This window comes from Myotis lucifugus, unplaced genomic scaffold, assembly GCF_000147115.1.
Source record: "Myotis lucifugus unplaced genomic scaffold, Myoluc2.0 scaffold_14, whole genome shotgun sequence".
NCBI classification, from domain to species: Eukaryota; Metazoa; Chordata; class Mammalia; order Chiroptera; family Vespertilionidae; genus Myotis; species Myotis lucifugus.
This window is the reverse complement of record NW_005871062.1, coordinates 8,944,542-8,959,613: the sequence shown is the minus strand read 5'-3', so window position 1 is coordinate 8,959,613 and position 15,072 is coordinate 8,944,542. Positions and strand designations below refer to the sequence as shown.

General features: G+C 47.7%; 1 protein-coding gene across 3 annotated transcripts in view; it reads right to left on the bottom strand.

Annotated features, from left to right (window-relative positions):
- The window catches only part of DGKG (diacylglycerol kinase gamma), a 153,834-nt gene that overhangs the window by 88,526 nt on the left and 50,236 nt on the right, over positions 1–15,072 (bottom strand). For 2 of the 3 annotated variants that reach the window (XM_023750483.1, XM_023750485.1), the window contains 4 exons: positions 13,952–14,026; positions 11,179–11,264; positions 4,866–4,955; positions 2,709–2,869 (listed from right to left, as the gene is read on the bottom strand). In XM_023750483.1, the coding sequence (XP_023606251.1) occupies positions 2,709–2,869; positions 4,866–4,955; positions 11,179–11,264; positions 13,952–14,026 (412 nt within the window). The remainder of the gene's footprint in view (positions 1–2,708; positions 2,870–4,865; positions 4,956–11,178; positions 11,265–13,951; positions 14,027–15,072) is intronic. The other variant, XM_023750484.1, reaches the window with a different exon arrangement.

Genomic DNA, 15,072 nt, shown 5'->3' with positions numbered 1-15,072 from the left:
CTCTGGGGATTAGGCTTGGTTATCTAGTTGAGGGGAGGTTGTCTATTCTCTTATTGTGTCTATCCATTTGGTTAGCTAATACTAAGTGAGTGCCCCCTCTCCCTCTTTTGCATATGGCACTGTGTAGAGACAGGCAGGGGTATTTTTGGCAACCAGAGTCTGGGTGTGTTAAGAGAGAAGATTTGGGGCTAAAGGCAGGTCACTTGTCCTGCAGCTCAGCTCTCATTTCTGGCTGGTTGCTTATAGGTACTGGTTTCCCCTGCCTGTCTTTTCTCTCTTTTATTTCAGTTCTGGTTTCTGCTCCTTGAAGAACTACTTCCTTGGACTATTCTCTGCTCTAATGAATGGTCTTCACTCACTGAAGACTTCATGGGGACCATTTACATCAGAATTATCTCAGGGGCTTATTAAAAATACAAATTTCCAGACTTTGTCCAGACCAACTGAATCATTGTAAGGAAGTAAAACTGTGGGTTGGAGTGGAATCAGGATCTGTCAGGGAGTAGAATTTGCATTTCTGACAAGGGGCATAGGTGAGTCAGCACAGACTAAATTTTGAATCATCGCCATCCCCCCACCCAAATGCTGCCGGTTTGGTGGCATGAAGACAGAGGCGTTTGTGCAGAGGCTGCAGGGCTCATGGTTCACAGCTCAGTGGGCTCTGGATCCAGGCAGTAGTGGCTCCTGGCTTCATCACTCTGTATCTCTCTAAGCTGTAGCTCCTTCTTACAAAGTACAAAAGAATAATGACAATACTTACCAACAGGGAAACTATGCCTGGTGTGCAGTAGGTACCTAATAAATGTTAGCAAGTTATATTCTAGTTGTTATAGGCAAAAGACTTGAGTTTTTGTGAAAAGGTAATGATGGGAAGCCCCCCGAATGCTAGATATGCCAGTCATGCCTGATTTGTAAGAGGTGACGATTGCATGTTCCCATTGGGGGAAGTGGAGCCTAAGCAGGTGATCCGAAAAGGAGAGGGGCCTTTGAGCCAAGAAGAGGAGGGAGGACTCTGCCTAGGTCACTGGAGAGGAGTGATGGAAAAGGCATAGGGAATGATGTCTCCCCCACCTAAGACCAAGGGAGCTGGGGAGTTAAACAAGAACAGAGACCCCTGAATTTACTCCTGGTCCAACACCTCCATCCTTTCAGAACCCGATGGTGGGTCCAGCAATGCCTTTCTTCTGTTTTAGTAGTAGAAAAAGAGTGCTGGATTAGGAGTCAAAACATGAAGGCAAATCCCTTAATTTGTCTCTGTTTCCTCACCGTGAAATGGAGATAATACCGCCCTTCAGGGCAGTCAGAAGAATCAAGAAAATATCTGTAATTATGGAAAATTATAAATTCTATACATCTAAGGTATTATTACTAGTAGTAATCATGTCTGCTTCCATTGTTCTCTTTCTACTCTTCTTATTAAAAAACAAAATCCTTTCCTTAAACCTGCTCTTGCACAATATCTTTATCATTTCCCTTCTCTCTCTTTTTTTAACCACTAAAATATTGTCAAAAGAGGCACAGGTAAGGATGGTTGAGGAGTGCAGGTATCACACAGTTGGAATCTGGAGGGACTCAAATACATATGGAGCTAGACAGCTAAATTCCAAGACAGGGACACCGAGGAATGGGCCTGGCTTCAGAATGAGGCACAGCGTGTATGTGCTAGCTCTGCCCTTTCCTGGTCCAATGTCCTGAGGCCTCACCTGTAAAATGGGGACAGTGGGGACAAGATACCTGCAGGATTGCTCTGAGGACTAGAATACATAAAGTCTGGCACGGTGGAGAGCACACAGTAGGAGCTCAGTAAATGCTACTGTCTTTGTTGCACCTGCCTCCCAAACCCCTGCTCTATTTTTGGCAGTGTTGGATCCCTTTTCTCTCCCCTCCTGTCCCCAACAGTTTGGGAAGCAGTGTCCACCCCATCCTCTTTGGATCAGAAGTTGAGTTCATCAACACAACGTAACTGTGCTGCATTAGATGTGCTGGGGGCTGCAGGGAGAAAGAGGAATGTGACACTACCTGTGTGTGTGTGTGTGTGTGTGTGTGTGTGTGTGTGTGTGTGTGTGTGTGTGTTGGCAGAGGGAGACAGGACACTCAACCAATCCCTTCAATCTAATGCAGTGAGTGCACTGATAGGATAAGTACAGAGGGCTGTGGGAGCACCAAAGAGGAGCACAGAGCTCAGCCGGAGGGGTCAGCCAGGGGAGAAGCCACAGAGATTTATGAGCACTTGGAATGAGGGGAATGGGGTTGAGATGAAGGGAGAAAACAGGAGAGAAAGAATTCTGAGAGCTAAGCCAGTCAAGCTGCTTGGACCCACGCAGTCCTCCCTGGAGGACAGAGTTACATCTCTGGAAGCTTGCGTGAGAGTCTCCTGACCTCGCCCCTTGGTTATTTTTTGGTGCTGCTTTTCTTTAACTGCTTCAAATGATCCAAAGGGTAAATATGTCTTTCGAAAAATGTCCTGTCTTTTCTTCGGTTAGTTAAAATTATAGGAGAAGGAATTTCCTATATAACCAAGGATGGGGGCTTGGTACAGTTAAGGTGTCCAGATGCGAGGATGCTTGGACATAAGTCAAGGCTGGAGGCAGCCAGGAGAGGTAAAGAGTAGGGGAGACCAGGCTGGGGGGACAATGGTGGACCAGAACCTTTCCTGCCTGCCCAAGCATTTCTCTTCCATGCAGAAAGGCAAACCATGGCCAACTCACCACACCAATGGAGAAGTAGTTGTTCATGATGTCATACGGGACCTGGTCCCCGTTCTCCATCTCCTCTCTGGGGATGACTTCCAGGTGCCAGCGATCCAGCATCACCAAGGGGCTCTGCTCAATTTCCTTCAGGATTTTTGTCAGGCTTCCCCCTTCATAGCCTGTGGAGCATAACATTGCATTTGTCCCAAAGCAGAAAGCTAAGTTGTCGCTGATGTACAGGCAGCTCAGAGCAGGGAATGCTGTGGGCATCTGTGACCTGGAGTCCCCCAATGTGCCTGTGGGCCAGAGACTCTTAGGTTCCCTGAGCCACAGAGAAGGAGAGGGCAACTTGGAGCAAATAGAAAGAAGCTGGGGAGATCTGAGAGCCAGAGCAGCAGGGGAGGGGGGCGGTGCTGGCCAAAAGTGGGCAGGCTGTGTTGCCGAAGCAAGCCCTGGAGACTTGGGCTGGGTGGTTGGAAAGCTGCATATGGGAGAAGGGAGGACCCATTTCTAGACCATGTCATGTCAGAGAGGGACAGTGTGGTAGACAGGATTTTAAGATGACCCCCCTTCCCCCGCCGATTCCTGCCTGCCCTGGGTCCCATGAATAAGAGGCAATTAGGTACATAACGTGAAACAGTTGACTTTGAGAGAGGAAGAGTATCCTGGATGGAGCTGACCTAATTGGAGGAGTCCTCAGAAAGGACTGGGCTTTTCTTAAGAAATAGATTTGAAGCTTGAGAGGGATTCGACATGAGGAAGATTCTCTGTTGCCATCTTCAGGAGGGACCCCATCTGGCAAGTCATGAGGGAGGCCTCTCGCCTCTGAGAGTGGTCCCTGGAGACAACCAGGAAGGAAACAGGTCCCCAATCCTACAATCACAGAGAACTGAATTCAGCTAAACACCTGAGTGAGCTTAGGAGCAAATTCTTCCCCCGGAAGCTTTAGTGAGACCAGGTTTCAGCCTGTGAGGGCCTGTGCTAGGGCTTCTAACTGTGAACTAAAATGGGTGTTTTAAGCCTCTATATTAGGATAATTTGTTATGTAGCAATAGAAAATTAACATTGAATGTGAATTGTAAGTAGTGAGAAGTTAGTGGGACAGACAGTCTTTTCTTTCAAATAACACTTCTATGTTCCTGCTTACTTTCGGGGCAACCTTGAGGAGTATTTTCAAGTTGTCGGGGCTTTGGCCAGCAACTTAGGGGATGCCCTACAAGATAGCAGTGGTAGCAGCTACATAGCAGAGGGACTTAAAACTATCTGGGAGTGCAGGCTGGGTTTCCTGCATGAAATTGGTGCCTGTCTCTGCTGCCTAATGCTCACAGTGCAGGGCCACACTCTGCCTGTCTCTGAACAGAGGGCTCTTTTCTAGCTTCAGTGTGCAGCTGAGGACCCTGGTAGCTCTTCCAGTGCTTGCCAACTTCCTTCTAGGCTGGATCTCACTTGCTCTGCCCCCAAACATGCACCAGCCTCTGAACACTGACCGCTGCCTGGCCTGGTTTTGAATTGCTCTCTGAATTGATCAGCCGTCTTCAGTCTCACTCTGATCCTACCTGCCAGACTGGTTTGTGGGTTCCTTGGGCTGATCTGAACTTCTGCACTTTCTGGAGCATGCCCAGCTCCATGGGGGTTGTTGTAGTTTGCAAAGATCTCAACTTAGCTCCTGCCTATTGCTTTGTAAGCTGGTTACCACTTTGAATTCCCCCTTCTGAACTTTTCAAAATGAGGGTCCATGGCTAGGGATGGGTGGGGGGCTAGTTGATCTGGAGGCCGTCAATAGCCGGTGATGTGGCCTTTCAGTCTGCATTCTGAGTCCTAATTCAGAAGATCAGTAATTTGGGAAGGGGGAATTTTATGCAGAAAACACCTGTCTAAATGAGCCCCTACTGTGATGAGTGCTGGGAAGGAGACTCTACCTTAAAGTTGACTTGTTCTCTGGTGGAAGGCAGGTGGTAAGCAGATAGTTTCAGGATGACAGGAGATGTAGTGGGGGGTAAGCATAAGCCTGGCATGCAGGGCAGGGAAACAGCCATGAAGTCTATCTGACCCCAGAGTTGAGCATTAATCTGTGGAATGTGATCCCTAAAAGGGTGGTTCAGCCTAGCTCTGTGGAGCATCCCTGTCGACTGGAAAGCTTGTCCCCAGGGGAGTGCCACTCCCAGGTAGACTCACCTCCTCCCCAGCGGAGACATCGGGCCAGGTCATTTCCTGTTCCAAGAGGCAGGACAGCCACTGGTGGATGCTTTGCAAAGTTGGCCTTATCTGCAACCCATGAAGAGGATGAGAGAACCATATGCCATGGGATTACAGAATGTCCGAGTTATCTAGTTATCCCTGACCTGATGCTTGAACCCTTCCATAGCGTTCTTTGTTAGAATACCTCCCATGATGGGGAACACACTACTTGCTGAAGTAATCTCCTGCATCTGCAGTGTGTAGACCAGTGATGGTGAACCTATGACACGCGTGTCAGAGGTGACATGCGAACTCATTTTTTTGGTTGATTTTTCTTTGTTAAATGGCATTTAACTATCTACACTAATAAAAGAGAAACATGGTAATTAGTGTACGACCGCTACCCTTTTCATTGGCTAATCAGTGAGTATATGCAAATTAACTGTCAGCCAAGATGGCGGCCGGCAGCCAGGCAGCTGGAAACGAACATGAGGCTTGCTTGCTGCAGTGACTGCAGACTGCAACATTCCCCGCCTGCGCTGCCGGCCTCTGAGCTGGCAGTTTGAAACATTCTAACAAATATAGAAGCTAAAAAAACCCCCAGAAAGCTTTCCGGGATCTCAGAGCTGAAGTTATACATTGTTTCGATTATAGAACGCAAACAAACCAGCGGAAGCCTCAGAGCTAGAGCCAGAGCTAAAGCTGGCCCAGAATAAAATTAAAAAAAGAGAAAAAAAAGGAGTGGTTGGGAGCTTCAGTCAACAACCACCAGCCTGAAAGCAGCCCTCAGCCCCTCACCCAGACTGGCCAGGCACCCCAGTGGGGACCCCCACCCTGGAGGGTGTGTGACCAGCTGCAAACAGCCATCATCCCCTCATTCAGGCTGGCCAGGCACCCCAGTGGGGACCCCCACCCTGATCCAGGACACCCTTCAGGGCAAACCAGCCGGCCCCCAGGCCTCTATCCTATATAGTAAAAGGGTAATATGCCTCCCAGCACCGGATCAGCGTGACAGGGGGCAGCACCCAAACCCCCTGATCGCCCTGCGGCTCTGTGTGTGACAGGGTGTGGCGCCCCAACCCCCCCCCCCCCACAGGCCCTGCTCTGTGTGTGACAGGGTAGAGCCATAACCTCCCCATCGGCCCTGCCCTGAGTGTGAAAGTGGCGGTGCCCCAACCCCCTGATCGGCCTTGCTCTGTGGGTGATAAAGGGCGGCGCCCCAACCCCCTGATCTTCCCTGCTCTGTGTATGACAGGGGGCGGTGCCCTAACTCCCCTATCGGCCCTACTCTGTGCGTGACAGGGGGGAGCTCCTCAACCCCCTGATTGGCCCTGCTCTGTGCGTGACAGGGGGTGGCGCCGCAACCTCCCCATCAACCCTGCCTTGAGTGTGACAGGGGGCGGTGCCCCAACCCCCCCAATCGGCCCCACGCTGAGCGTGACTGAGGGTGGCATCGCAACCTCCCGATCCGCCCTGCTCTGTGCATGACAGGGGGCGGCGCCCCAACTCCCCAATCGGCCCTGCTCTGAGCCCGACCAGGGGCTGCACCTAGGGATTGGGCCTGCCCTCTGCCACCCAGGAGCAGGCCTAAGCCAGCAGGTCATTATCTCCTGAGGGGTCCCAGACTGTGAGAGGGCACAGGCCAGGCTGAGGGACCCCCCCCCCCAGTGCACAAATTTTTGTGCACCGGGCCTCTAGTATAAAATAAATATCAAAAATATAAGTCTTTGTTTTACTATGGTTGCAGATATCAAAAAATTTCTATATGTGACACGGCACCAGAGTTAAGTTAGGGTTTTTCAAAATGCTGAAAAGGTTTTTGAAAACCTCAAAAGGTTCGCCATCACTGGTGTAGACCATTACAAAGGGTTTTCTCATAGTGAACGAAATCTGTCTCCTTGTAACTTGCATCTCTTCATCATAATTTCACCTCAATTCTTTCCTTTGGGGTGACAGCAACCTCAAAAATCATTACTGTAGTTTGTGCAGCTTTAATCCTTAGTGATAACCAGCACTTGTTACATTTACTCCTCAGACCAACCCTGCAGGGTCTTATCATTTTCATCATAAATGAAGACACTGAGGAAGAGAGAGGAAAGTAATTCCAGAGCCAGGATCCAAAACCAGAGCTCTAGAGCTCCAAACATGCTCCTCCTTTCTTCAAGGACTGGGCAGGTGCATAGACAGTAGCACAGGTGGGTTTGAGACATCAGGGAATAGTGAGGCATTTGGAAAACTGAAGATGTCACACCTAAAGTCATTCGTGCTCAAAAGTTTAAACATAGCATTGTGTCTAACAGAAAACCTCCATGTGTCATTTGGCACCCAGGTAGCAGTTTGCCACTTTCACCTCCTCCCAGACTTGCAAATACACAGATTCCTAAATTTATTTTCCATGCTGGTGTGAAGCAGCATCAGACCGAACCATGGAGAAAGCACAGGAGACCATGTATGTTTTAATCTGGCTGAAGATCTAGAGAAGTTTATGTTAGCTGATTAAGAAAGTTGAAAGAGGCGCAGACACCCATTGGGCTCAAGAAGGTGCCTATTTACATAAACCTCAGTTCACCTAGTGCCAGGGACAATGAATGATATTATGGGGGAGGGCTGGTAGAGGGTTGGGGTGCTACAGGAATCAGCATCCTACATGAGGATCATGCTAGGGTTGCCCCAGCAAAACAGGAGTTCATAGGTCCCCTGGCTTGTCTGACTTGTGCCAGAGTGGTTGAGCTCTGGCAAAACCCAGGGCTGAGATTATAAGTGGGAGGGTTAAGATGGAGGATGGAGCAAAGCAATGGACTTTCTCATTGTTCCCAGAACCCATAGTCAATGTTTATGCCTCCCTACCTTTGCACACTCTGTTCCCTTTGCCTGGAAGACCCTTGTTTCCTTAGATCTGCTCTTTCTTCTGTAGTCAACCATCTTCACAGTGTGGAGGCTAGAAAGCTGGATGCCATCCTAGGTTTCTCCTCTCCCTCACCCAACATTATTCACTCATCAAGTTCTGTGAGCTTTCTCCCTTAATAGATCTCCAAGAAACCTTTTCTCTCTATCCCCATAGTGATGCCTGAGTTCAGGAATGATATGATTCCTTCCCACTGGTATGGTTGCAACTGTCTCCTCTTGGCCCTCTCAGCCTCCAGTTCCACCCCCTCATGTGTTCTCTACACGTTCGCCAAGGTGGGAAATCCTTGAACCACAAGCCTGATCACGTTAGCCCATTGCTTTCACACTGTTGGGGCTCCCCTCACCCCTTAGCATGGCACACTAGGCCCTTCCAGGCTCTGCCTTCCTCTCTAGCCTCATCTCTTCCCGCTCCAACCTCCCATCCAACATGTCAACCACATCTTAACATTTTCAGTGCCTTAAATCACAAGCTCTGTGTGGCTCATCTCAGATGCTGCCTCTGGGAGTTCCTCCCTGGTGGCCCTAGTCTGGACCAGGTGCCTCTCTAGAATGTTTCTTTATCATTAGGGATAATCTCATCACAATGTCTTGTAATTGACTATGCATTTGTTCCCTGAATGTACTGTAACCTCCTGGGATCTACATCCCATTCACCACAGTATCTCCATACATACTTGCTGAAGGCCTACTATGTACTATGACTCTAAAAGCAGGTAAAAAAAAAAAGCTATGACTTAGGCTCTGGTGGTAGTCGAAGGGGAGAGACAGATATTAATGAGGTCTTCCCATAAATTTCAAATTTATGCTGAAGATGAAAGGAGTGTGGTCCTATAATAAGGTGACAGAGGCTGGGGATATGTCAGGAAAGGCTCTCCTGAGGAAGCCACACTTTGGCTGAGATCTGAAGTAGAAACTGACCAGCAAAGACCAGGGGAGCATACCAGACAGGAGGAACAACTCGGGCAAAAGCCCTGTGGTGGAAGGGGTGGGTCTACCAGTATCCAAGGGTCTGAGAAAGGAACTGTGTGGCTTGAGTCTAGAGGGAGAAGGATGGAGGTATAAGGCTGGAAGGGTGGGCAGCTGCTAGACCAGGGGTGGGCTGTAGATCATTTGAAGAGTTTTTGTATTTGTTTTAAGAATAATGAGAAGCCATTTATGTGCTTCACATGCATCATGAATGAACTAATATAAATTCAAAGTAAACATCATTACATAAAAGGGTACGGTTTTTTTTACTTTTAGTTTTATTCATTTCAAACGGGCCGGATCCGGCCCGTGGGCCGTAGTTTGCCCACGGCTGTGCTAGACCATGCAGATGCCTGTAGATCATTTGAAGAGTTTTTGTATTTGTTTTAAGAATAATGAGAAGCCATTTATGTGCTTCACATGCATCATGAACCCATTGACATTTAGGTAAGACCATTCTGGCTATAGAGGGAGAACAGATCAGGGAGGGGACCAAATGGGGGTGGTAGAGAGCACTGAATAATTGCTCCAATATTTCTTGAATAAATGAATGAACACTGTGCCATTATTCCTCTTACCACTGATTTTTTCTCCTTGACCCACTAACCTGTAAAAAGCAGATAATCTCACATGACCTTCTTTCTTTCTATTTTGAGCAGCTCCTATCACCTGTGTCCTCTGCAGATGAATTTTATAAAACTTTTCACCAAAGCCTACTTTCTCCTTCATGATGGAGAGGGAACCATGCAAGCAGCTCTCAGTACTGCAACCATCCATCCTCTGCTGATCAGCTTTTCCTTCCTGACTCCCAGGGGACACCTCCCTCCTCCCACAAACAACTCAAGCCGGAGGTGACAGGAGAGTGTGGGTGGCTGCTTGGCAGGGCTGTTTCTATGGAAACCAAAGTGCTTGTGAGGGAGCAAAAAGCAGCAGGAGTGCAGGTGCTGGTCCCACCCCTCCAAGGGGTCGGCTTATGACCCCTGGAGGCCAGCCTGCCCTGCCCTGCCCTGTTCATGGTCCATCATGACCTATCCTTGGTTCTGTTCTTGTCCTCATTTCCCACATCAGTCTGTCAGCAAATCCTATTGGCTCTACCTTCAAAAGATATCCAAAATCTGACACAAAAATATTGGTAATTTCATTTTATTTTTGTTTTTCCATTTAGAAGCTTAAATGGAATGGGCATTATAGCGGAACTTTTCAAAATAAGGTATCCAGTTAGATGTGCAGTGTAATAACTTAGTGTACCAAGAAAATTTTCCAGCTGCAGTCTCCCTATCGCCTGTTTCTGCTGTGGTCCAAACCATGGTCACCTCTCACTTGGGTGACTGCAGGAGCCTCCAAACTGCTCTTCCCTCAGGTATCCGCATGGCTCACCCCTGTCCAAGTCCCCATGCAAACATCATCTGCTCTGAGAGGTCTTCCCTGACCACTAGGATTTCAGTTGCAGCCCTCACTCCACAGCTGTGTTCCCTTTGCCCCCTCTTTGCTATATATATATTTTTCATCACCTTCTGATATATTATTTGTTTCACTTACTTCTTTGTTTATTGCTTGTGTCTTCCCTCTAGAAGGAAAACTCCCTGAGGGTGGGATTTTTGTCCGTTTATTCATTGTCTCAAGGAGAACTTGGCACAGGAGGTGCACAGACAATATTTGTGGAATGAATGACAGGAAGAAAGAAGCAGCCCAGGGCTTGTCGCTCTGGGCCCAGTCTTGGACTTGAATGATGGCTCTCCCAAGCTCTTCCCTTTTCCGCCCTCATGTCCACATCCCAGTGTTTATCTAGGTTCTCCAGGGTTAGATCTTGAATATGCTCTTGTCCCAGGATTTCAGAGTCAGCCTCCATTATTTACTGGGGGTCATGTGTCCAAGGACCCATAGATCAGGTAGAGCTGGATTAGGAACCCTAATTTTCAGCCTGGGCTCTCACCACTGCCCCTCTGATTTAAGTGTGTTGGACACAGCCCAATGTGGCCTTTCTTTGCTTGCACTTGTCTGCACTTTATATATGTGCTTTCTGGGCTTGGACTCTTGGTACTCATCTCAAGGTGATTTTCCCTGGAACATGCATCTATACTTTGTTCTTTGGCCTTTATCCACCACCTTGGCTCTGCCTGGAGTCTCAAACCTACACACACCCCGCCGACCACCCAATCTGGCCTATCCTGCCATTGACCAAACCCTGGACATGACAGATGTTTTTGAGGCAAGGCCTGAAATAAACTATTCCATCTGTACCTGTGGAAATCCTTCCCTGGTCTTGTTTCTTTGTTTTTCCACCCAAAGTAAATATTTAGTCAAGCATTGGTCCAAGAGTGGAAACAAGGATGAGCAAGACATGGCTACATTTCTCTTTCTTTTTTTATTGCCTTCTTCAGACTTTAAATATACTTACTATAAGTAAACTGCAAAGGTCCTCCCAGCCCATTCTTACCAATGCAATCCAAAATCCAGCCAACTGTCCCATCTCCTCCGCAGGCCAAGACACGGAAGTCTGGAGTATCCCGGAAAAAGTTCAGTCTGGGAAGTAGAAGAAAGGCCCAAATGGTCTTGTTTGCTAGGACCTTTGACACTGCTTGAGACAGAGTCCCTCCACCCCCACCCCTTTCCCTGGGAGTATGTTATAACCTTGATTCCTTTTGGGGTTGAGAGGGTCACTTAATATTCTGAAATCAGAACTTACTAAGCAATACCATTGAATATGAATCTCAGGGGCCATGCTTGTATAAGGAGAGTCTGACTCAACATTCAACACAGAACATGTTTTTTTTTTCTATTCTCTATTACTTGTGCAGAGGAATCCATATTTTGCTTTCTTTTTTTTTGCAACAGTACAACTAACCTCCAAAACTTTGACTCCCCTTTGGCTCTCCTGCCTGCTCTTTTCCCACAACCACCCCTTCAAATCAGATGCACTCAACTAGCTACGTCTTTATCCAGCTCTCCTGTGGGTCCAGACCTAAGTGCAGTGAGCACTTAGGGGGCCTTGACCCTTTAGAGTAGGGCTGTTAACCTGAAGTCCATGAACTTCCAAGGGGTCTGTGGATAGAATCCAGAGGACTATGAACTTGGAGATAAAATGTTACATTCTTATCTTTCCTAAGCCCTAACTGAAATTTAGCATTTTCTTCTCTTGTGAATGTAGGCGACAAATCACAGACATATTACCAATACCCATGCCTTTGTCAGGCGTCAAAATCACAAGTATTTTAATGTTTTGCTGCAGCTAATGGCAGATATCTCATACTACCATTCATGTACATCACTGCTTCGAATTTACAATAGTTATTTGACCTGCCTCTGGAATTTGCTACATAATGTGTTAGTAAATCACATATATTCCCATATCGCACATTTGTTTTCTTAACATTTTGATAACTATTTTCAATAGAATTAGTTTCCCTGATTATATGTTAAAAACTATTAGTCTGAGAAAGGGTCCACAGGCTTCGTCAGACTGCCAATCAGGTTCCTGGCACAGGAAGGTTAAGAACCTCTGTTTCAGAGCAAACGTGACCTGTGGACGTCTTGGGGTGGGACTTGCGAAGCGGAAGCTCAACGTGTCCTCCTTGCCCAACCTGGTGGTCTGAGAAGATCCCTGGGTTTACTGAATCACGGCTGCAGGTGTGGGCAAACTCACATTTTATTTTCTATTATTTGTGCAGAGGAATCCATATTTTGCTTATTTTGGCAACAGTACAACTAACTCTCTCTTCCCCTTCCTTCCCTCCTCTCCCCTGGAAAGTGAACTCTGAGTGGAGGCTCCATCACCTACACAGCCTGTCTGAGTACAGACTGACACCTCTGAGATACTCAGCACAGCAGCCCTAGAAGGTGTCACTTGGCTCGTCATCCAGGGCAAAAACAATTTAGGGCAGACGAGGTTAAGCAGGAGCACTGCATTCAAGTATTAAAATGTCCCCAAAGAGAATGGGCTAGTAAAGGTGTCCATATGCTGCTGCTCAGTCACACGTCATCATGGAGCAGTCATTGGCAGTCATGGTGACCATGATGGCACCTGCAACAGCGTAGGTGGGCTCTGTTTTTCTTTTGTTGTTGTTAATTTTCTTTATTGATTTCAGAGAAGAAGGGAAAGGGAGAGAGAGATCAAAACATCAATGATGAGAGAGAATCATTGATCGGCTGCCTCCTGCACGCCCCCACTGGGGATTGAGCCCACAACCTGGGCATGTGCCCTGACCGGGAATCCAACTGTGACCACTGAGCCACAATTAGTTTTAAATCGTGGCAGAGGTGCTGAATCCACACTCAGGTTTCTTTTTCCCTTTTACTGGGTCTTGCACTACCACTGCCATAAATGATAGAGTTGTGTCAAAAAAAACAAAACAAAGACAGAGACAGATTCCCTTTTAGAGTCCTTACAGCAGCCCTTCTGAGGAGCTTGCTGGACTCAGTATAGAAGGCAGGTTAGGAGGCTGGGCAAAGCGTCCTGAAAAGCCCAACCCAGCGGGCACAGATCTGAGGACCTGGAGCCTAGAGAGCCTCTGGCCAGCACTTGTTTCTGGTGCACAGTCTCTGTGTGGTAAGAACAGCCTTTGAGAGCCTTCTGCCTGATGCTGGAGGGGTCTCTGATTACAGGGCCCTGCAGCTCATCATGTTAGTGCTAACACAAGGCCCTGCTTCTCCCTCCAGACCTTTCATCAAGGTGCAGAAGGACTGCCTCCTCTTGTCACTCTCCCTCTCTAATGAGCAGTGAAAGAGCCAGTAGACAAATGAGGAGAAGGGTCATAGAGTACTTAACAATCTCTAAAATGGATAATCCAGAAAAAAGGTGATTTCATTGAATAACCAATTGTTTTGATCCTAAAATGACCCACAACAGAACATGCAGCAGAACTACTGAATGACAGTGAAAAGGAAACTCTTTCCTCCTCCCTGATGACTCAATATGAAGACACCAACTAACACACAGCCTTGCAAATAACTTAAAATAACGTACCAGCCCGCCCTTCCTGTCAATCAAATGAATAGCACATGCAGGAGGCTACCTCCCAGAGTAAAACATAACAAGAGTTCCTGAGTACCTCCAGGAGGAAGGGAAGATGTAAGGAAAGGACGAGAAAATGAGTGAAAGGGCAAGAAGGACAAGTACACAAATAAAAGAGGTGGGGGGTGACATAAAGGTATACTCTTCAGAGACTTAAGGGGAAGGGGAGAAATTAGGAGTAAGAATTGTATCTCCATACCCTGGAGTAGGCCCCCCATTGTCCAGGTTGAAAACTTGTTTGGGGTTGAGCAGATAGTGGAATTTCCGAAGAATTCTATGGGGAAAAAAAGAAAGAGAGAGAGAGAGGCAGAGAAGGAGATATCATTATGAGAAGCCACAGTAGGGCAAACACCTCTGGAGCACATTGATGGTGGGAATGAGAGCCTGCTTAAACCCTGCTGCAGAAAAGACTGAATGCAGACCCTGCAGACCCTGAAGTCCCAGCTTTAGCTGGCATCTCTCATGCCCTAACCCCCTGGTTCAAGGCCTCTCCACTCTCCAAGACTCTACCCCCCAATGCCAGAAGTATCACTCCTTGCAGAGAAGGCAGGGCAAAAGAACTCAGAGAACAGAACTTCTATTCTCCTAATGCTTTTTCTTCATGGAGATCTTCTCTCAAATGTTCTGTATGTTCTAGGTTGTACTGCTCCTTGTGGACTATACAAAGGCATCAATGGAAAGGCCACCCAAATACTGGAATCAGGAGGAAACACAGGAGGTGGGGCTGGGGCAGGGGAGGGCTGGGGGCAATGACCACACCTAAGCTTGGCTTCAAGGCTCAGCTTGAGGCTAACCAGGTCAGTTCAGAAGCGATGCTCTGCCCCTTGGACTGGGGTAGGGGTCTCATAGTTGTTTCTGTAACCCTACTTATCATTTTTAACCTGGATTCTAAATCCCCATGCCATCTGTACATTATCCCAGAGCTGATAGGACTGGGGGCAGGGCTGCTTTGCCCTTTCTCCCTCTCTCCTCCCACTCTGTTAGTGCTTCCAGCAGACTGGGCATTTCTTTCACGGATGAGCTGAGTGCCCTGCTTTCTCAGGGGCTCGATAGGCCAGGAGGTCCCAATCGGTGAGTCCTGCCACATCTCTTAATCAAGAAAAGACTTGAGAGACTAGGAAGTTAACAGGCATCTCAACTTGGTCTGACTCTGGGAGCCATAATAATGGCTCATGTGACAGGCCCTAGGCTAAGCACTGTGTGTGTTTTAATTTTCACAACCACCCTATGAGAGGAGAAATTCTTATTTATTTACAGAGAAGGGATCTAGGGACATTAAGTCAGTTGAACCAGGTCATCAAGTGGTTAAGTAGGAGGGCT